Below are 21,898 nucleotides of genomic sequence, written 5' to 3' on the forward strand. Positions count from 1 at the left end.
TGGGGGGCAGCTACCCATCTAACCTACACTGGGGGGCAGCTACCTAATATAACCAACACTGGGGGGGCAGCTACCTATCTAACCTACACTGGGGGGCAGCTACCTAATCTAACCTATACTGGGGGGCAGCTACCTATCTAACCTATTCTGGGGGCACCTACCTAATCTAACCTACGCTGGGGGGCAGCTGCTAATCTAACCTACGCTGGGGGGCACCTACCTATCTAACCTACACTGGGGGGCACCTACCTAATCTAACCTACACTGGGGGGCAGCTACCTATCTAACCTATACTGGGGGCAGCTACCTAATCTAACCTACGCTGGGGGGCAGCTACCTATCTAACCTATACTGGGGGCAGCTACCTAATCTAACCTACGCTGGGGGGCAGCTACCTATCTAACCTACACTGGGGGGCACCTACCTAATCTAACCTACGCTGGGGGGCAGCTACCTATCTAACCTACACTGGGGGGCAGCTACCTATCTAACCTACACTGGGGGGCAGCTACCTAATATAACCAACACTGGGGGGGCAGCTACCTAATCTAACCTATACTGGGGGGCAGCTACCTAATCTAACCTATACTGGGGGGCAGCTACCTATCTAACCTATACTGGGGGGCACCTACCTAACCTATACTGGGGGGCACCTACCTAACCTATACTGGGGGGGCAGCTACCTTATCTAACCTATACTGGGGGGCAGCTACCTAATCTAACCTATTCTGGGGGGCACCTGTCTAATCTAGCCTATACTAGGGGGCACCTACCTAATCTAACCTATACTGAGAGGCACCTACCTATCTAACCTAGGGGGGGGGGGGCGCAATTTTTACACCCTCGCCCTGGGTGCATTTTAGCCTAGAAACTGCACTGCAGAACCGACATTGGACATGATGAGACATGTGACCTAAAGGTACATAGACCATCTAAAAACTAGGTCCATCTAAAAACTTGCCTGAGATCTATTTCTCTCTCTCTCTTTTTTGCATGGTAAAATGTTAAAAATCTGAAGCTGTTATCTATGAAAATGAGGCAGTCAAACAGCAAGTGAAATTCAGCCTGTGCTCTCCTGAAAAGTAAACAAAACCCAAACAACTTTTATCTGGCCGACAATCCCTGATAACCACAGAGTTCTCCAAGGCTCAAAACTAATTATTTATTTTTGCTAGAAGCTGTCAAACTGACCTGGCTGCTGTGTACATTTCATACCATAATTAAAATCCACACATTTTATTTGGCCATTTGTCCCGGTTATTGCAATGTTAAAATTATATTCCTAGTATAATGTATGGTGACAATATTTTATTTGGAAATAAAGGTGCATTTTTTTCAGTTTTACATCCATCACTAACTTTTAGCCAATAATTTAATAATAATATGCCCTCTTGACATACATATATATATAAAAAAAATTAAAATATTCCCTAAAGTCAGTAGGTGTAATTTTACTATTTGGTCACAAGATGTCCCCGCTGAGTACTTCCTATTCGCGTACAATAGGTACGCTATAGGAAGTAATGTGTTGCTACATTGTAACTAGGGAAGTGATGCAGGCCTTCAATCACGGTGGCCTAGAGAGGACATTAATGAATGGGAACATAAATCTAACAATTGGCGGTAGTAAGCAGCGGAAATCGGCGAGCTGGAGGAAGCGCAGTGGCTCTATTTAAGAATGAACACTGTTTTTGAACTAAAACAGTGTTCATTCTCGGCGAACATATACAGATTGGCTCAGGGGACTTTTGTCCCCTGCAGCCAATCCCTTCTGTTGCTGGCAACATTGCGATCACGGGCTTCTGCGCGCACGATGGCCTGCACAGCCTCCTAAACTACAGGGACGTGACTATTGTGTCCCTGCAGCTGTAGCAGCTGCCGCTGTGGATGTGTGGCTCACGTCCAGCAGCAGAAATGGTTAAAGGAAAACTATCGGGAAAAAAGTAGGCAGTTAAAATCCAACAGAACCGACAGGTTTTGGGCCAGTCCATCTCCTCATGGGAGATTCTCAGGGTTTTCTTTGTTTTCAACAGCATTTCCTGAACAGCAGTTGCAAAGTCTAACTGACATAATAGTGTGCAAGTGATTAGGGAGGCCGGCTGGTATCTTGCTATTTTGGCAGTTAAACTGCTGTTCAGGAAATGCTATTGAAAACAAAGAAAACCCTAAGGGCCTGTACACACTGCTGCGCTTGCGTTGCGTTTTTAAAAACGCATGCGTTTTTAAAAACGCAAGGTCTTTTGAAAAAGAATGAAAATCGTGATGACTTGTACACACTGGTGCGATGCGTTTTTAGAAAAACGCAATCGCAGTGCCTGCTGCGCTTTTTTAAGCGCAGCGCATGAAAAACGCATTAAAAACGCATGCGCTTGCGTTTTTGCCTGCGTTTTTCAGAAGTCAGTATCCCAGCAGACTCTGCAATCTCCTGATTCCTGTTGAAATGTAAACTAGAAAAAAAACAAAGGATTCTTTAGCCAATCAGCAATTACAAGAAAAACGCAAACGCACAAAAAACGCAGGCAAAAGCGGATGCGTTTTTAAAACTACAGGCACTTTAAAAACGCATGCGCTTGCGATTTTGCTTGCGTTTTTCAGTGTGTACAGGCCCTAAAGGTGGCCACTAACTGTCCAATTTCTAGCGAAAAATCATTTGAGCGATCAGAAATTCTGATCGGACGAAAAATCGTTCACTACACCCTCAACTAACCAATCTTTGCTTCCTATCTATCACAACCACCAAGAAAATCCAAATTTTCGTTCGTCGAAAATTCATTCGGGCGACATTTTTTTCACTCGCTCATAATCTATTGTGTCCACCAATGGAGATTATTTACAACCAATCCGATCAGAATTTCTGATCGCTCGAACGATTTTTCGCTAGAAATTGGACCGTTAGTGGCCAGCTTAAGAATCCCCCATGAGGAGATGGACTGCCCCAAAACCTGTCGGTTCTGTCAGATTTTAACTGCCTACTTTTTTTTTCGCAATAATGGTCCTTTAAAGAGAACCTGTACTGAGTAAAATTATTTAAAATAAACACATGAGGTAACTTCAAATGAACATTACATAGCTACGTTGCCATCAGTTCCTCTCAGAAGTGCACCATTTTCTTCTTACAGTGATCCCTTCCAGTTCTGACAACATTTTGTCAGAACTGAAATATATCAGTTGCTGTCAGTTATATATCAGTTGCTGTCAGTTACAGCTGAGAGGAGAACTGATGTGTCCATGTTTCCCTATGGCTCAAGTGGGCGATGTTACAGTTTAACAGTGTGCTGACCAGGAAGCTGTTATGGGGTACTAGCCATTTTCAAAATGGAGGACGGAGAATCCCATTGATCACAGTGGGCACACAGGACGCAGGAGAGGAGAAAGAGATTGAGAAGTAGACTACACAGGACAGGAGGTAAGTATGACTTGTGTATGTTTATTTTGACTTTTAATTTTCAGTTCAGGTTTTCTTTAAGAAGGGGCAGGAAGCTGCCACCATGTCAATTGTATCCACATCAGTGATGGTTATGCATCAACTGGCTTTGCTGCTTATATTGAATCAGCTTCGGGCAACCATATGTGAGGATCGACTATCATCTATGGACTTGATGCTTTAGAACTGGCGCAAACAGAGTATCACTGGATGTAATGTTTATTTCTGAATATAACGCAGATTTTTATACACGACTGTAAAGAGTGCTGGTCCTTCCCTGTTTGACATACAAAGTGCATTGATGCATAGTAAGACAAACTGTAATCAAATATCTTTGTGTCCTGAGTTTACAGCCGTAGAAGTATATAATAAAGCAGTCACTGCACTGCTCAGCTGTAAGGCTGTCACTAATCATCAAATACGTTCACAAACAATACAACTTGATTTAGAATCTACAGTACCTTATGCCACAAATCAAATATGATGAAATGCATCTCCCGAACATAGTATCAGAAAATCAGGAGGTTTTCATTACAGACTCACACAGCATACATTCAGCAACAAAACCAGGAAGTGATTCTGTTAGTTAGTTTCACTTTCAGTTTTCTACTCTCTATGGTAGCTTGCAACACGCCACAAACCTGTTCACTGCAGTGCCCACAATCCCAGCCTTCTTCTTGTTACTTCACACACCAGTGAGACTGCCCATATTCACCTAGCATCTATAACAGGCAAGGGCAAGCTGGTGATATAAAGAGATCCATTAAATGTTACTGGGTTGCAAGAGAGCTATCACAATTTATGTTTGTAAAAGCATCAGTCCTTTAAAAGCAAGCAGCTTGAGTAGTCATCTCAGACTAGTAGATTGCCACAGCCTGAGAGCACTGAGAAACCACACATAAAATAATTTGAAATAAAGGAGAAAATATTGGTTTTGGCACCAAAGCATATTTAAAAAAAAAATGGGACATTTCAAAAACAACGTGTGATACATCATGCCAAACAATCAGATCTCTGTGACACACAGCTGCTGGTACAATGGCAGCTGCTAACCAAGGAATGTTACAGCCAGAGCCAGATCATCCATAAGGCAATTCAAGGCAGTTGCCTAGGGCATGGCAAGGGTCTAGGGGCCTGGTGGATGCTAGCCCCTAACAAATCTTACTGAAAAAAACTAGATGACCATCAGCAGTGGGCAAAAACTGCTATCTCTCCTGGGACCACATTTCAGTTGAATCCATTTCTGGCTACAGCTGCTGGCATAGCGGTGCCTGCTAATCTGTGGCTGTTACAGCTGCTGGCATAGAGGTGTCTGCTAATCTATGGCTGTTACAGCTGCTGGCATAGAGGTGTCTGCTAATCTATGGCTGTTACAGCTGCTGGCATGGAGTTGTCTCCTAATCTGTGGCTGTTACCGCTGCTGGCATAGAGGTGTCTGCTAATCAGTGGCTGTTACAGCTGCTGGCATAGAGGTGTCTGCTAATCTGTGGCTGTTACAGCTGCTGGCAAAGAGGTGTCTGCTAATTGGTGGCTGTTACAGCTGCTGGCATGGAGTTGTCTCCCAATCTGTGGCTGTTACAGCTGCTGGCATGGAGGTGTCTGCTAATCAGTGGCTATTACAGCTGCTGGCATGGAGGTGTCCGCTAATCTGTGGCTGTTACAGCTGTTGGCATAGAGGTGTCTGCTAATTGGTGGCTGTTACAGCTGTTGGCATAGAGGTGTCTGCTAATTGGTGGCTGTTACAGCTGTTGGCATAGAGGTGTCTGCTAATTGGTGGCTGTTACAGCTGCTGGCATAGAGGTGTCTGCGAATCAGTGGCTGTAAGTGCCTGTACACATTGGTTGTGCTGTGTGATTAGAGATTGCCCGAACGGTTCCAGGCGAACTTCTGGTGGTTTGCGTTCACCATGTAATTCGAACTTTTACGGAAGTTCGGTTCGCCCTCATAGTGCGCCATTAGGGTCAACTTTGACCCTCTACATCACAGTCAGCAGGCACATTGTAGCCATTTAGGCTACACTCTCTCCTGGAGCCACTCCCCCCCTTATAAAAAGCAGGCAGCGCTGGCTTTTACACTCACTCGTGTGCCTGCATTAATTAGTGAAGGGACAGACTCTCATAGGGAAAGATTAGTTAGGCTCTTGTAGGCTTGTTAGCTTGCTCCTGGCTGATTGTTATTGCTAAAATAGCACCCCTCAACAGCTCTTTTGAGAGCTAATGTTCCCCTGATGTGTTTTTTTTTGTGTTGCCCACTGACACTGCTTTATACAGCCCTATCTGTTACAGCTGGACCTTGGTAAACTGCTATTACTGTGCCAGCCAGGCCCTGCCTAACTATCTATACTGGGACACCTACCTATGCCTACCTAACTACTGGGGCACCTACTTACCTATACGGGGACACCTACCTATGCCTACCTACCTACCTGTACTAGGGCACCTACCTATGCCTACCTATCTATACTGGGTCTCCTACCTATGCCTAGCTAACTACAGGGGCACCTACCTATGCCTATCTACCTATACTGGGACACCTACCTATGCCTACCTACCTATACTGGGACTCCTACCTATGCTTAGCTAACTACTGGGGCACCTACCTATGCCTATCTACCTATACTGGGACACCTACCTATGCCTATCTACCTATACTGGGACACCTACCTATCCCTAGCTAACTACTGGGACTCCTACCTATGCCTAGCTAACTACTGGGGCACCTACCTATGCCTATCTACCTATACTGGGACACCTACCTTTGCCTACCTACCTATACTGGGACTCCTACCTATGCCTAGCTAACTACTGAGGCACCTACCTATGCCTATCTACATATACTGGGACACCTACCTATGCCTATCTACCTATACTGGGACACCTACTTATGCCTACCTACCTATACTGGGACTCCTACCTATGCCTACCTACCTATACTGGGACTCCTACCTATGCCTAGCTAACTACTGGGGCACATACCTATGCCTATATACCTATACTGGGACACCTACCTATGCCTACCTACCTATACTGGGGCACTTACCTATGCCTACCTACATACAAGAAGATAATAAGGTCGTTGCTTCATTGTGGACAGACCAAATTTGATCAGCTGGACAGTCACTGTTGTTCTATCATTGAGTTACCATCATTTTCAGAGAATGTCTTTATAAAGAATAAAGGCCATGCTGAGAATCCCCCATGAAGAGATGGACTAGCCCAAAACCTGTCAGTAATGTCAGTTTTCTACTACCTACTGTAAGTGACAGCAACATAAATAAGAAATGTACTTTTTATTTGTATGTGTTTTAAATTTTAAGATTTTCGTGACAGTTCCTCTTTAAGAAAGGGATGGATACTCATTTTAATTCCTAAACCTAGGCACTGCTGTTGATTTTTGCAACTCTGATTAGATTTCCATGACATATATTCTAAACTGTAAAGACCTAGGATATACATAAACAGTATAATGTTATAAGGTGGATACACACCCCTCAAAACCATTATTAGGAGGGTTTGTTATATGGGTTCAGTGAGTTTGGGCCAGTGCGATGTATATGGCCTGGTAATAAGTTGTGTATCCTTTACAAATGTATTTTCAGGAACAACATTATTTCTATCTAAACCATCAATTTCTTACAAAACTAATTGATGTAGAATGCTATTACCATTCCCTAAAATGGGGTAGGGACACAAAAGGTGCCTTGCTTGAGGCGGCAAAATGGGCAAAAATAGCCCTACCCTTTATAAATGTGGCAAACAACTAGTCACTATGGGTAGCTCATCCCTTGCATGGGAGAATATAAGTTAAAGCAGGGGTCCCCAAACTTTTTCGGTCAAGGGCCGGGTCAACATACTTCAGACTACTGGGGGGCCAGAGTATACATGAAATTATGTAGAAAACATAACACAGTACCTACATACTATCTAGGTTCAAACAAAGTTGAACCTTGGTAGTATAAACTATTACCTGTTAACAGTGTTGCTTACAAATCTTCGTCAGTCATTTTCACTTTCAAAAATGCTATTTTTAATTTCAAGAAATTTTCACGAAAAACAGGCTTGTTTTTTTGTGGTTTCCCGCGATATTTTTACCGCAAAAAAAATTGATATTTGTACTTCAACGCAGAAAAAGAATATTTAATCTGCAACAATTTTAACCGCAAAAATTAGATATTTTTGCTGCAAAAATTTACAAAAAGCGCAAAAAATATACACATTTTTGCTGGAATTTTCATTTAACATTATTTTCGTGAAAATTCATGCAAAAAGAATATTGGCATTTTCACTCATCACTAGGGCATACTATCTGCACTTGCTGTGTTGCAGGGCATACTATCTGCCCTTGTGTGGATGCTATTCTACATGCCGGCTGCCAATATTTAAAGATATTGATCTATAAGTAATACATTTTGTAAATGGGGGGCCAGTGAAAAAGCCTCAGGGGGCCACATTCAGCCTGCAGGCCGTAGTTTGAGGGCCACTGCTTTAAAGGACCACTATTGTGAAAAAAAATAGGCAGTTAAAATCTGACAGAACTGACAGGTTTAGGGCCAGTCCATCTCCTCATGGTTAATTCTCAAAGTGTTATATGTTTTCAAAAGCATTTCCTGAACAGCAGTTTAACTGACAAAATAGTAAGATACCAGCCAGCCTCCCTATTCACTGACACAGTATTTTGTCAGTTAGACTTTGCAACTGCTGTTCAGAAAACGCTGTTGAAAACAAAGAAAACCCTGAGAATACCTACTCCACGAGGAGATGGACTGGCCCAAAACATGTTGGTTCAGATGTTAACTGCCTACTTTTTGTGATAGTGGTCCTGTAAGGTAAAAAAATTAGTAAGAAAATAATTCTAAACACAAAATAAAAGTATTGCACAACAAATAACATAAACCTACTGAAAGAGGTAATTCCCCATACAATTCTTCAATATCAAGCCATTATTTCCCTAATCCTGTTTCAAAAACGAACAAAGTTACATTACACAGAAAACAGCAGCAAGTAACATCCCTGCACATAGTTTATACTGTAGTCCAGTCTTCAAAACTAAAATAAAAATACTCACTTATCGCTTGTAGGACACGTCTCACTAAGTGCTCCAGTATATGCTAATGGGCAAGATTGTTCTAAACAGGCACAGGAATTTACATTGCTCCACCCTTGTGCAGCAAATTATTTATACACTGCATGGTGTGTACCTGGGGCAGCTAATGAAAGCAAAGCTCAAACTGCAAAAAAAATGTAGTGACTTATATATGAAATAATAACAGCTCAGTACTTGTGCAGTTTAGTAAAGAGAACATAAAGAAGCCTTTAGTTACAGCACACCTGTACTCAGAGCATAATGTCTCAGGGGAACAAACACTGCATGAAAGAGGCATGTGTGAAAATCCACTGTTGCTTCAACACACACCCTGTGGTTGCTCAATGCATTGACATCAGCAACATGTCTGTGAGGACACACACACTCTCTCTCTCTCTCTCTCTCACTCTCACACTCTCTCTCTCGGCTGGTGCACACCTAAAATCGCTAGAGTAATCACAAACACGTTTTTAGAAGTTATTTTTCTAAGCCAGTCGGAGCACCAGCTCATGCACATAAGGATTTATTGGAGGTCACATAGATAGACAGGCAATCAAGCTAGGTAGGAAGGAGAGATACCGGCCTTACAGCCGTTTCACGGCAACTGCCGCTTCTTCAGAGACCAGAGGTCTGGTCTCTGAAGAAGCGGCAGTTGTCCTGAAACGGCTGTAAGGCCGGTATCTCTCCTTGCTACCTATCTTGATTGCCTGTCTATCTATGTGACCTCCAATAAATCCTTATGTGCATGAGCTGGTGTTCCGACTGTTCCTCTTCTATTGGATTTCGATTGGTGTACACGTGAGCACAGCTCTTATTAGGGGTGGTCCGTAGTGTATCTGTTCAGCCAGTGTCTAGTGCCTGCCTGCCTGTTCCTCTACCCTGCATTGTTTTTCTAAGCGATTCTAGGCATGTGCCTAGCGATTTTCTAGCTATACCTAGCAATTTTTGGAGTGTTCTGTTGAAGCATTACGTTGCGTGATAAACGAACCTTTGCGCGTTTTAACGTTCATTTACCACGCAAAGTAATCCTTTACATGTGTAAACCGCCGCACACGGCTGTGATAGCAGTTATCACGCTTTTGTGAATCGAGCCCTAGGTGTGCACCAGCCCTTTCTCTGTGTTTGCGGTTTCATTGTGCAATTTTTGGTGGAACAGGGCCCTTAATAATTACACATACATTATGCAACTTGCATAATGTGAATGCAAATTTACTACAATTAACTGAAAAATAGGGCAGTAATTCTTCTGATGAGATAAAGGTGTGGTTAAAAAGTTACCCACACCCACAATAAACATCGCAGCACAGTTTCTCTAGCTGGTTAATAATTGCCACTGTACTTTTTACATGAAAACATTAAAGGACTACTGTAGGGGGCTAGGGGGAAAAAGAGTTGAACTTACCCGGGGCTTTTAATCGTCCCCCGCAGACATCCTGTGCCTGCGCAGCCACTCACTGATGCTCCGGTCCTCGCTGACGGTTCACAGAATTTGCGACTTTAAAGTCGCAAACCCACTGCGCCTGCGTGGCCGCGTCCTTAGTGCGCAGTCTGCTCACAGTTGCGGGAGCAAGGATGCAGCCACTGAGGTGCAGTGGGTTTGCGATTTTAAAGTCGCAAATTCCGGAAGTGAGCCGGCAGTGGGGACCGGAGCATCAGTGAGTGGCTGCGAGGGCACAGGATGTCTGCGGGGGACCATTAGAAGCCCCAGGTAAGTTCAACTTTTTTCCCCCTAGCCCCATACAGTAGTCCTTTAGGTTAAAGGTACCACTTCAGCCACAGCACTCAACTGTCACTCTTCCGGAGGGGACAGTCCCTCATTGATAACCAAATCCCTCTGTCCTTCTTTTAGGCCCTTTTCCACTGCTAAGTACAATTGCAATCGCGCTGGATTGATAGCACACAAACCTCAATTTCCACTCACTGCTTTTGCACCGTGAAGCCGTCAGGAACAAAATGCAACCGTGCTGAGAATCATGCAAGCCAGTGATTGTGTTCAGGGACTCAATCGCAGTGCTCTTGCGATCGGCAATATAGCTGAAATCTGCATCTAATGGAAAAGGGCACTTCTTCCTCATTCATCCCTCTTTCAGGACTGATGTAAAGATCTATGTGAATATGTATTTTTCTACTTAAAAATGTATTTAATTGACTCTAAACGTTACTCCCATCTTTTAAATTGATGCATTTCTTATTTCCAAATATTATTATTAAGAAAACCTAATGATAATAAAAAGGACTAGTGTGGTATAAATTTTAAAACTACATCTTTTGCTTATGGATTCTTTGTGGTATGCATGACTAGGGGTGGGGCAGGGACATGTCTGGAGGAGTCAGGGGCGTGTCTTAAGATGTCCCTTTCTCATATTTCAGGAAGTTGGGAGGTATGCTTCAGCTGATTCTTTTTTTGCTCTCTGATATAACAAATGACAGGCTGAGCATGTGAGAAGTCTACATTATGTCATACAGCATTGTTTCTGTGCATTTATCCTTTTGTGGTTCATTAGAAAGGGAGAGCATGTCAAGAAATATAACTTTTTTAGAGGGTTCAACTTAAAAAAATTAACAAAAAATAAAAATAGAAAAAAAATTAAAAAGACCAGTGCGTATAAGACTACTTTTTAACCCTTGAAAATCTTCTGAAAAGTCAGGGGTCGTCTTATATGCCGGGTGTCATTGATGCCGGGTGATACCTCATATCCTGTTACCGCCTCTCAGATCTCGCTGCTGAGTACTGTAGTGAAGCGGCGCAGGCGCACATGTGTGAGATCTGAGTGGCAGAGAAGGAGGTAAATAGGATACGAAGGTGGGCCAGACAGGTTAAAGAGGCATGTTTTATGGGCACAGCACGATCTATTCTTCCATACCGTTCTGATAAACAGGTAGACGAGGAGAGCTGACCAATCCACTTAGGGAGAGTTAACCAATCCAACCAGTCAATTGACTATATACTGTTATATACTGGGTACCACAGACAGTACAACACCAGTATCTGTTCATGCATAGCACCAGTATACGATTTTTTTTAATTATTTGGTGTGTGTTGGAAGAGGAGTAGTCTTATACGGCGAGTATATCCCAAACTCTATATTTTAACTGGAAAAGTTGGGGGGTCGTCTTATATGCCCAGTCGTCTTATACGCCGGAATATGCGGTATTCCCCCTAAAAGATAAAGCTACCGTACATAGAATATTTAGATACATGCATTTTGGTGTTCTTTGGTGTAAATCAAGTACATATTGAGATATTTCTAGTGATACCATTTACAGGCACACAACATGCATATTCATGAGCATTTGGGCAAGGCGTAATTATCCCATGTTCTTCAGAACACTCACACTTATACTGTCCTAAGGGTTATGAGTCACCATGCACTATATGGGTATTCTGTATTTTTTATCCCAGAAATTGAGGTAAAAAGGAATATGTTTAAACTTACAGCATATCAAGGAAATATGTGATACTGATGAAAACATTTTGTAGAAGAACCTGAAAAAGTTCACCTTTTTCAAATTTTGCAGAATAATAAAATACCAATTTTTAAAATGTGTGGCCTAATGAAAGATGTCTGTACCCCCCAAAAAAGCAGTGGAAGTGTTGTGTTACTACACAAGGGAGCTAAAATGTTATTATCAGATGTATGTGAGTACAAAATTCTCATCACCAAAGTACGAAATGCCCTCAGTCCTGAAGGGATTTATTAGTGAGCAGCTTTACATAATCTAGCAGTTCAAGTCCGCTGCAAATACCGTTCTCTGGCGAATACTTTCTCAGACAAGGCTACTTTGCAAGCGGAGGGAATTTAAAGGTGCCACTCTTTTTTATTGCATAACAGCTTTAAAAGTAATTTGATGACTTAGAGGTGTATGCACTAAAGTTAAACAGAATTACGTCTTTAAAGTGCTACGCGCCATGTGCAGAGCGCAGTGCATTGCATGTAATGTATTGAATTCTGCTCTACTCATCGTGCGGTAAGACTTTGCGCACGCTCCACTACTTAACGCAGTTTAGTGCATACACACCATAATACCAGTTCTCTCAAGATGGCGCCTGAGTAGGACGCCTCGGCACACAGGGCTCCGGCTCTTCACACTCTTTCCCCCCTTCCCTTTGTGGCTCACCTATGCCGGGAGGTCGAAAGAGTTCCCCCTGCTCTCCTCATCCTGGGGAGCCTGGGCACACTGGGCTAAGGACCCCGGATCGCCGCCATCGCATCGCCGAATCGGGGCTAGTCCCGTGGACCACACACAGGGGCCTCTCAACCGCTGCGGAGGGTCAGGCACTGATGCGCTGCTCTGGGGAGGACAGGACACCACCGGCCGAGTGTGTCATCGGCACTGGCTGCTGCCAGGGACCGGGCCGTCTCGCCCCACTGCCGGCTGCAGACCGGAGGTACAACACCTACAGTACTTCCACGTGGGCAGCTACACCACCGCTGCCAGGGGAACCAAAGGACACTGCCCGCAATTAAAGGCACAGGGACTGCTTCACCACTGCATAGGGGCAGATGCCTGTAAATGCTTGAGCCCTAGCTTCCATCCTGGAGCCCTCTGCCTGGAGCCTGCTGCCACCATCTTGTCCACCCTCACTGCTGTGTCCCTAATCCGCTGCTGCTCAGGTCACACAGCCTGCTCCAGGGGACTGACCAGCACTCCATCAAGCCACACTCTCAGACCAGGGCCCTAGCAGCAGGTCCAATACAGCCTCCAGCCTCACAGGGAGAGTTCCAGCGATTCCAGCGGTTCCAGCGATTGCAGGCAGCCACGCATCGACCCCAGCCACTCCAACGCCCACCAGGATCCGCAGCAGACACATCCCCTAACATCGGGCACCGGTCTCCACAGCAGACAAAGCAACGCAGCCAGCCAGTGGGACACTAACTGACCAACCAGGTTAAGCGACAATCCTAAGGGGACTCACCTGTTTTTCTCTCTCCTCTTTTTGTCTTTTTCCTAGGGTTAGACTGGGGGGCATCTGATTCAAAACATTGCTGCAAAGCATTTTGAGTGCCATAGACCCTAGGTTCTCAACATGAGGTACGTGTACCCCTGGGGGTACTTCTGATGGGTTTAGGGCAGGCATGGGCAAACTTGGCCCTCCAGCTGTTACGGAACTACAAGTCCCACAATGCATTTGCCTGTATGAGTCATGACTGTGGCTGTCAGACTCCTGCAATGCATTGTGGGGCTTGTAGTTCCTTAACTGCTGGAGGGCCAAGTTTGCCCATGCCTGGTCTAGGGGGTACTTGGGCTTGATGTATTTAATTAAGTTAAATACATTTATAGTTTCAGAAAATAATAAATCCTATATAAACAGCCAAACTAGTATTTCTGCTAATTAAAAACTATAGCAAATACGGGGAAATGGTTTAGAAACGAGTATCATGTACCACTATTAAGGGTATCTGTATCAAGGGGTACTTGAAATAGTCTTTACCATATCAGGGGGTACTTGGCCAGCACAGGCTTTCAAAAGGGGTAGATACCCATGAAATTTTGAGAAACACTGCCATAGACGACAGCAGATTACCCCCCCTGGTCCTACCCCTGGGTTCATCTTTCACACATCACTCTATCTATGCTATATCTCTATGCCTTGTATTGCACTGTACCTACTGTATGTATTTACTGTATATACCTAACCTGTATGTATTTATGTATGTACTGTATGTATATATTGTATGCTAAATGCACCACGCTGCTATTGTACCACCACCGACCCTGTTTGTACCAAAACCAATTCCAGGTAGGACTCACGTTGTACTTGGCGAAATAAACTTGATTCTGATTCTGATTAGTTCTGACTAAATGGAAGCAATAACTACTCTACTAGTGACAAGATAATCTTAACAAAAAACATATCACATCTTTGTTTCACTCCCTAAAAACAAATACATGGTACATAAATACTGTCTCTTTAAAAGTCAGCACAATCCGCGCAACCCAAGCATGTGGAATAGGAAGAGAATTCAAAATACAATACAGTAACAGCTGCAGAAAAACAGAACTATGTTTCTACTCAGTCACCTTTATCCATGCTCGGTAAAAACAGGACGTGCCAGTGCAAAGTTTCCAGATGTGTCAGTACATTGGAGAGAAAGTGATTGGGTGTAGAAAGCAGACTGAGAGGGGAACCGACCAATAGAAAAACATCTTCTGCGCAGCAAGTTGGAAGTTAACTCTATCACTACTAAGACAACTTCATGCTTCCAAGAGCTGTATGTTTGTATATAGCATGTGGCTCTCTACTCCTGCGGTCAGGCTGATTGCATAATCTACAGAGGTCTAGTCTCCAGTATTTATAACTATGTAAGGAAAACAAAGGATTTATGCTGAAAGGATTTCCCTTATCATACTTTTAGAGAAATATATTTATACATATTAATAGATCATCTCTAAAGGTGGCCATACTCTTATCGATTTTTCTCATTAATTCCCAGCAGATTTGATCACTCAGATCTAGATTGCTGGAAATTTATGCCTCCAAGTGCCATCCACAATTTGAACAATTTTGGCCAAAAATCGATGGAACCAGTCAATCATACCTGACAAAATATATCTAATGCTGTGGGTCGGAACCCATGGCAGATCAATGGCACATAGCGCTGCACAGCATTGAATATGGCAATGTTACAGTTCAATAGATATTTTTATAGATTTTTATGCTGAAATGTCTTAGTAATCATGCTGAAATCTGTTATTAATCTATGCCTAATATGTGGAAGGATTTCATCTTTTTCTGATTTTATTCGTCTCTTAACTGTCCCATGGAGGGGCTCACAATCTAATCCCTTGCATAGTGATATGTCTATGTATGTGTAGTGTAGTGTATTTAGTGTACTGTAGGGCAATTTTAGGGGGAAGATTAAAAAATGTAAACATTTCAGGGGGTTTTATTAATAAAAAAAAAAAAAAACAAGAGCAGCAGAAATCAGATACCACCAAAAGAAAGCTGTATTTGTGAGAAGAAAAGGAGGTAAAATTAATTTGGTTCTAAGATGTATGACAGAGCAATCGTTGCCAAGTGCTGAATTGTAAAAAAATGGCCTGGTCACTAGGAGGGTATAAACCTCTGGTCCTCAAGAGATTAAATTTAATCTGCCCTATACCTGTCCATATAACCATGCTTCCTTCACCCTTCTGTAGCACATCACTATCTTGCTGAATGTTGATAATTCTACAGTATTTGGGAAATGGCAACATTACTTTGTATTCCATCTACTAGGTCATTAATAAATAAATTGAAGGGAACTGGATGTAGTATATTTTTATTACTTGACAATAAGTACTTCCGACAACGCGTTTCACAGCACAAACCACTTCCTCAGGTCAAATTAGTGTGCTGTAGGAGAGGATCTGGAAGCTGGGGCGGTTTTGGCGCCTCATCTCCCTAATATTAGCACCGGTCAAATTGCCATGTTGCCTTCTGCAGGTACCAAATTTACTGGCCTTTTTCTGCATCAGACCCTCTATCTGACTTATATAAGGAAATATATCTCCTTGGCCCATTTGCAATTAACATTTTCTCCTGAGTTTTCTCCTAGGAGATACTTTTTCATCTTTTCTTTAAAATAACTTTTCAGCACTTTGCAATTGGAAAAGTACCAAAAAGAAGATGAAAAAAGTACCATCAAAATTATTCAGAATATTTTCTTGCTTGCTGATGGCTTAAAAGGTATTTAGTGATAAGATGTGAAAATATTGCCTAGGAGGAAAGGAGAAAAAGTGAATTGATAATTTCTCCTCATAGTTAAAGTGAAAAGTAAAGTTAGATAATTCAGGAGATGAGTCTATGCGTATGTAAAAATGTAAGAAGGAAAAATGATTTTTTCTATTTTACAATGGAAAATGAGGTTGTCTCTCTCTCTCTACACACACACACACACACACACACACACACACACGGACACACACACACGGACACACACACACGGACACACACACGGACACACACACACACACAAACACACACACACACAAACACACACACACACAAACACACACACACACACACACATCACTCACACACACAAACACACACCTCTGCACTCATTTCAGATAATGAATCTATTATCATCATGTAGTTTGATAACTCACAGCGTACCACATATTCAGTGAAGAAATACCATTGTCTAAGAAAGAGTATTGCTGAGGACCTAAAAACCCACTCTGTGTAAACATTACTCCTACATGTCCTTGCCATCACTAAACTGATTGTTCCAAATACAACAATGCCTTCTGTTTGTTATATCAAAGGAAAAGGACAGCAGAAAAAAAAGACAAAACTATTATGTTTATGTTTGTATTCTGGTGTATGGAAAACGTTAATGTTCATAAGTAATGAACATTTTAGGCTGCAGAATGTGAAATAATTTTCTAAAAGACAAACAGCTGAACTAGGGTTTGGGTCATCCTATATATTAAGCGAAGGTTGCAAACATGCACAGACCCAGAAGAACCTGCGAGGGAAGCAGCTTAGTGTGAGCGGCATAGTTGTGGGAGGTGACTTAGTGCGGGCGGCATAGTTGTGGGAGGTGGCTTAGTGCGGGCAGCATAGTTGTGGGCGGCAGATATGATGTGCATATGCTGCAGGTGTATACTTAAAGAGGAACTGTTGCAAAAATCTTAAAATTCAAAACACATACAAATAAGAATTACATTTCTTCCAGAGTAAAATGAGCCATACATTACTTTTCTCCTATGTTGCTGTCACTTACAGTAGGTAGTAGAAATCTGACATTACCGACGGGTTTTGGGTTAGTCCATATCGTCATAGGGGATTCTCAGCAAGGCCTTTATTCTTTATAAAGACATTCCTTGAAAAAGATTTATACAAAGATGCTGGCCAGCCTCCCTGCTCGCTGCACACTTTTTTTGGCAGTTGGACAGAGCAACTGCCAATCACTAACTGCTTTTAAAAATAGAAAACCCTGAGAACCCCCATGAGAAGATTGGCTAGTCCAAAATCTGTTGGTAATGTCAGATTTCTATTACTTACTGTAAGTGACAGCAACATAGGAGAAAAGTAATTTATGGCTCATTTTACTCTGGAAGAAACGTACTTCTTATTTGTGTATGTTTACATGTATTTTACATTTTAAGATTTTTGAGACAGAGGTCCTTTAAAGGGAATCAAGTACCACCATTTTTTCCAGGTTTCTAATAGCTATAGGAGCTGCCATGCCCCCTACACCCCTCCCCCTTTCTAGTTGCCCATTATTTATCCAGGGTAGGTGTGAAGATAGCATCTGTGACTTCTGTAACATTTTTGAAGCACAGTGTTTTATCTAACACCCCCCACACACACACTAATAATGCTTTCGTTTTTCTCTGCTAATGTGTGTAATAAAATAATTACATTAGTCCTTGTCTGCCTTAAACTTCTGTGGTTGGGCAGGCTGTGAAAGTAGGCTAATACTAATAAATGCATCTGATAAACCTTAAATGTGAAAAGAAGAGGTAAAAATTACGTGTTTTTTTTTAATGAGCCACATTCATATTGAATGTGCTATTGAGATGGCCTGGGTGCTAAAAATTGTGCTTGGTTCACTTTAAGTATGCACGGACACACCTGTGGACAGTGGCTTAGTGTGGACTACACATTTGTGGGCAGTCTTAGGGTGGGCGGATTAGTACAGCAGTTATGGTTTCCTGGTATATAAAAACAGTCTCAATTTAACAAGAGATCTCACTACACCACAGCCACAATGTGGGCAGTCACAGTGGATCCAATGTACGATCTTCTGTGTTTGTCAATTGATTTCAAGGTGTCAATTGGTATTGGTATACAGTCTGTGAAGGCTTGTATTTATCCACGTTATGGTATATCCAAAGAAAAATTCAAGTAGCATTAACTGGACACTAGATCCCTAGACATTTTATAAGTAGTCTAAGTCTATCTACTTACTTCAGTCAAATAGCCTAGCTAATTGACACTTAAATGCAGATGATGTGTCTGGTTGAAGGTGTGTACTGACTCCAAATTATTGTATGCTAATGACAAATAGGGCAGCACGGTGGCATAGTGGTTAGCGCTCTTGCCTTGCAAGCGCTGGGTCCCCGGTTCGAATCCCAGCCAGGTCAACATCTGCAAGAAGTTTGTATGTTCTCCCCGTGTCTGCGTGGGTTTCCTCCAGGCACTCTGGTTTCCTCCCACATCCCAAAAACATACAGATAAGTTAATTGGCTTCCCCAAAAAAAATTGGCCCTAGACCATACATGCACTACACGATACATACATATGACTATGGTAAGGACTAGATTGTGAGCCCCTCTGAGGGACAGTTAGTGACAAGACAATGTACTCTGTACAGCGCTGCGTAATATGTCAGCGTTATATAAATACTTAAATAAATAAATAAATAAAAATAAATTGAGTCAAAGTCTCTACTATTTAGAGATTATTATTCCATTTTGATATACTGTACAAAGTAAAGTAAAGTTTTCTCCACTGTGGAAAATGAGGACTTTGTCACCCTTAAAATAATGTTTCTCACTTAGAAATGTATATAAAGTGCCGGATCTTGACCTGCAGAGTTAGTTCTACTGTGTTGGGCTATGCGCTGCTTCAGGGGTTATTTGGTCTTCCAGATGTACAAATCTTGGGACATCTCAGTACATTGCATTACAGACACCAAAGTGATTTGCTTGTGTTTAGGAGACGCTTCTTGGTATGTTGCTTGGATTGAAGAAAACAGGATTTGATGTATAATCACAATTTTGCGCTGTGATTTTTGCTTCTCTTGCCCTTGGTCTGATGCTTTTTGTTTCATGAAAGATTTGTTTGGATAGCCACAAGCTTTTAAAGCTTCTCTGAGGTGATAGGAATCCTTATTCTTTGCTCCTCTCTGCTGGTAGTTATCTCAGTTCTCAGCCTAGCAGTTATAATATCATCCAACATATTTTCCAGTGGGTGGTGTAAATCAAAGGAAGGTACTGCTTTGTCTGGGTGGATTTCTTATAGATGTTTATATCTAAACCTTTGTTCTCTTTGACATGTAGCACACATTCCTAGAGGGCTTATGTGTTGCTTTGTGTGTCTTCCAGTGTAAACTGTACACGTTACTTACTGAATTAATGTGTTAGGTAAAAGAAAGGACTTCACATGAGTTATCCTTGTAACTGAACCAGTAACTAGGTGGTCTTCTCCGATGTGTAATTTTTAGGATGTTGTGGTATACATGATCTTAGTTGTGGAGAGTCTTTTTGTATGAAATCCAGCTAATATCAAATTAGTTGGAGAGATGCCTAAAGAAACAGTATTAGCCATTTCTTCTGATGGATGTCGTTATCTGCATATACTAGCACCCTGGCATAACACTTAGGCCTCAATTCACGGAGCATTATCAAACGTTTATCAAACACTTTATCAAACGTTTGATAATTTACCTCATGGGTAAAATCTCACTAAGGTGTTATATATTTGTTGAACGTTTTATCGGTAAAACATTAGATAAATATATAACACCTTAGTGAATTTAAAATGAGATTTTACCCATGAGGTAAATTATCAAACGTTTGATAAAGTGTTTGATAAACGTTTGATAATGCTCCGTGAATTGAGGCCCTAGAAACTTATTCATCTGTTCACAACAGTTATCTAATCTTACCTTAGCTATATAATATCTTTCCAGGGTTTAAAAAGCAAAAATTAAAGTTAGCAAAATAATATTAACCTTTTGTTAATCAGTAACAACTAGTTTCATAACATCTGTCACAAACCCAGCAATGGAAATTCAGCATCTGCACAGAGAATACCTTTAGGGCTAGTTCACAGTGCTCAGTTGCATTGCAGAATAATTATGTATGTCAACTCACTACCCAAACAAACTATGGTCCTGTTCACATCTCTGCGTTGTAACGGATTGCGTTATTCTAATTTGCTGCATGCAGTCTTTGTATTAATGTCTATGACCAGTCTCCACTGCAGTACATACTCATTATACCGACTGCATTATGCAAATGACCACTGTGAATCCAGCCTGAGTGAAAAGTACAAGTCAAAATTATGGCAGTTTACCACTCTGTCTTGCCCTGTGCAAATATCTGAGCAACAGTGACAGCACAAGCAGAGGATAAGAGAAGCAGGGACAATACAAGTTAAAAAGCCATAATGCAAAGTGCATGAGTCTAGTTTATGGTATCTAAAGTTCCCACAATGGGGTATATTTACTAAACTGCGGTAAGCAGAAAAGGGTGCATAAAGTCTTAGTAGATGATGAGTAGAGCAGAATGCAATACATTATATGCGATACATTACGCTCTACTCATGTAACACTTTATGCATTTTATTCTGATTACTGCAGTTAGGTGAATATATCCCAATGTGTGGATATAGATGAACTTCCAATTGCCTTCATACTCAAGGACAGTCATCCACCAGAAAATGGCAACGCAATGTCATCATAACACAAATAATACTGTATGTGTTGTAAACTAGCATATATGCCACATGCTTAACATATCTTTAGACTCAGTGTTTCTCTAATTTGCTTGAAAGCAAGTGTAGCTAATAACCTATTCACCAACACATTAATTGGGCTCATATGCCTAGTTCCAAAGACATGGTGCACAATTATGATGCTTGCAGAGATGTGGATTAGGTTCCTTGGGCAACAGATCGAGCCAATGCTGAACAGAGATGTTGCTAGCCTGTAGGCTAGGCATGTGTTCTATGCTGTGGAAGGGGAAGAAGGGTGAAGGTATGGCGCAAGACAAAGCGGGTACCAGCAGGTGGAGTAAGGAAAAAAACCAATGCACTTGGCTGAGATAAACTGACACTTGTGTTTTTTTTTTCTTTACAGTGCATTGGGGCAGTTGTACACACAAGAGATTCTTGGCAGAGATGACAGCCAATCGGGGTCATCTCTGCTAAGTATAGACTGCTTGGCACCTCCTCAGAGCCTTCAGTCTTAACTCTGCACCTTGTACTTCGGATTGTTACTGTGTGACTAATGAAAGACTGTGTCTACCATGGCTCCTTGTCTATATATTTTCATGTGGCTTATACATTTCTACCATATATATATATATATATATATATATATATATATATATATATATATTACATACAAATGTTCAGTTTATAGCTAGTTACAGAGTGTATGGAAATCAGGATGGCTCCATCCATGCTATGAAGAACAATGCAAATCTATAAATGTACCTGTCCAAAAAGGCAGACATTAGTGTAGCATTAGTAATGGGAAAAGTTTTGTGGAATAAATACAATTGTACCAATAGAGCTCAAGTTTGCTAGCTGGGGACAGATAATCAGCAGTAAGAAGCCTACCAGTTCAGACCTCATCTCTCAGCATGGAAATCACTTTCTAGTGATGTTCTATAAAGATTATTCTGTAGAACACGAATACAGTACAAAGGTAGCATGTACTCAGCAAC

General features: G+C 41.9%; 1 protein-coding gene across 5 annotated transcripts in view; it reads right to left on the bottom strand.

Annotated features, from left to right (window-relative positions):
* The window catches only part of DAO (D-amino acid oxidase), an 82,626-nt gene that overhangs the window by 43,613 nt on the left and 17,115 nt on the right, over window positions 1–21,898 (bottom strand). The window contains exon 1 of one of the 5 annotated variants that reach the window (XM_068239547.1): window positions 14,531–14,604. The exons of 1 other annotated variant lie outside the window; for it this stretch is intronic. Coding sequence is in view for 1 of the 4 variants with exons in the window: in XM_068239543.1 (XP_068095644.1) it covers window positions 3,886–3,929 (44 nt within the window). In the remaining 3 variants the exon portion in view is untranslated. Of the gene's footprint in view, window positions 1–3,885; window positions 3,993–4,065; window positions 4,160–8,488; window positions 8,573–14,530; window positions 14,605–21,898 lie in introns of those variants that run through there. 3 more of the 5 variants (XM_068239573.1, XM_068239554.1, XM_068239543.1) reach the window with 3 other exon arrangements.

The sequence above is a fragment of the Hyperolius riggenbachi genome, chromosome 1 (assembly GCF_040937935.1).
Source record: "Hyperolius riggenbachi isolate aHypRig1 chromosome 1, aHypRig1.pri, whole genome shotgun sequence".
Classification (NCBI taxonomy): domain Eukaryota; kingdom Metazoa; phylum Chordata; class Amphibia; order Anura; family Hyperoliidae; genus Hyperolius; species Hyperolius riggenbachi.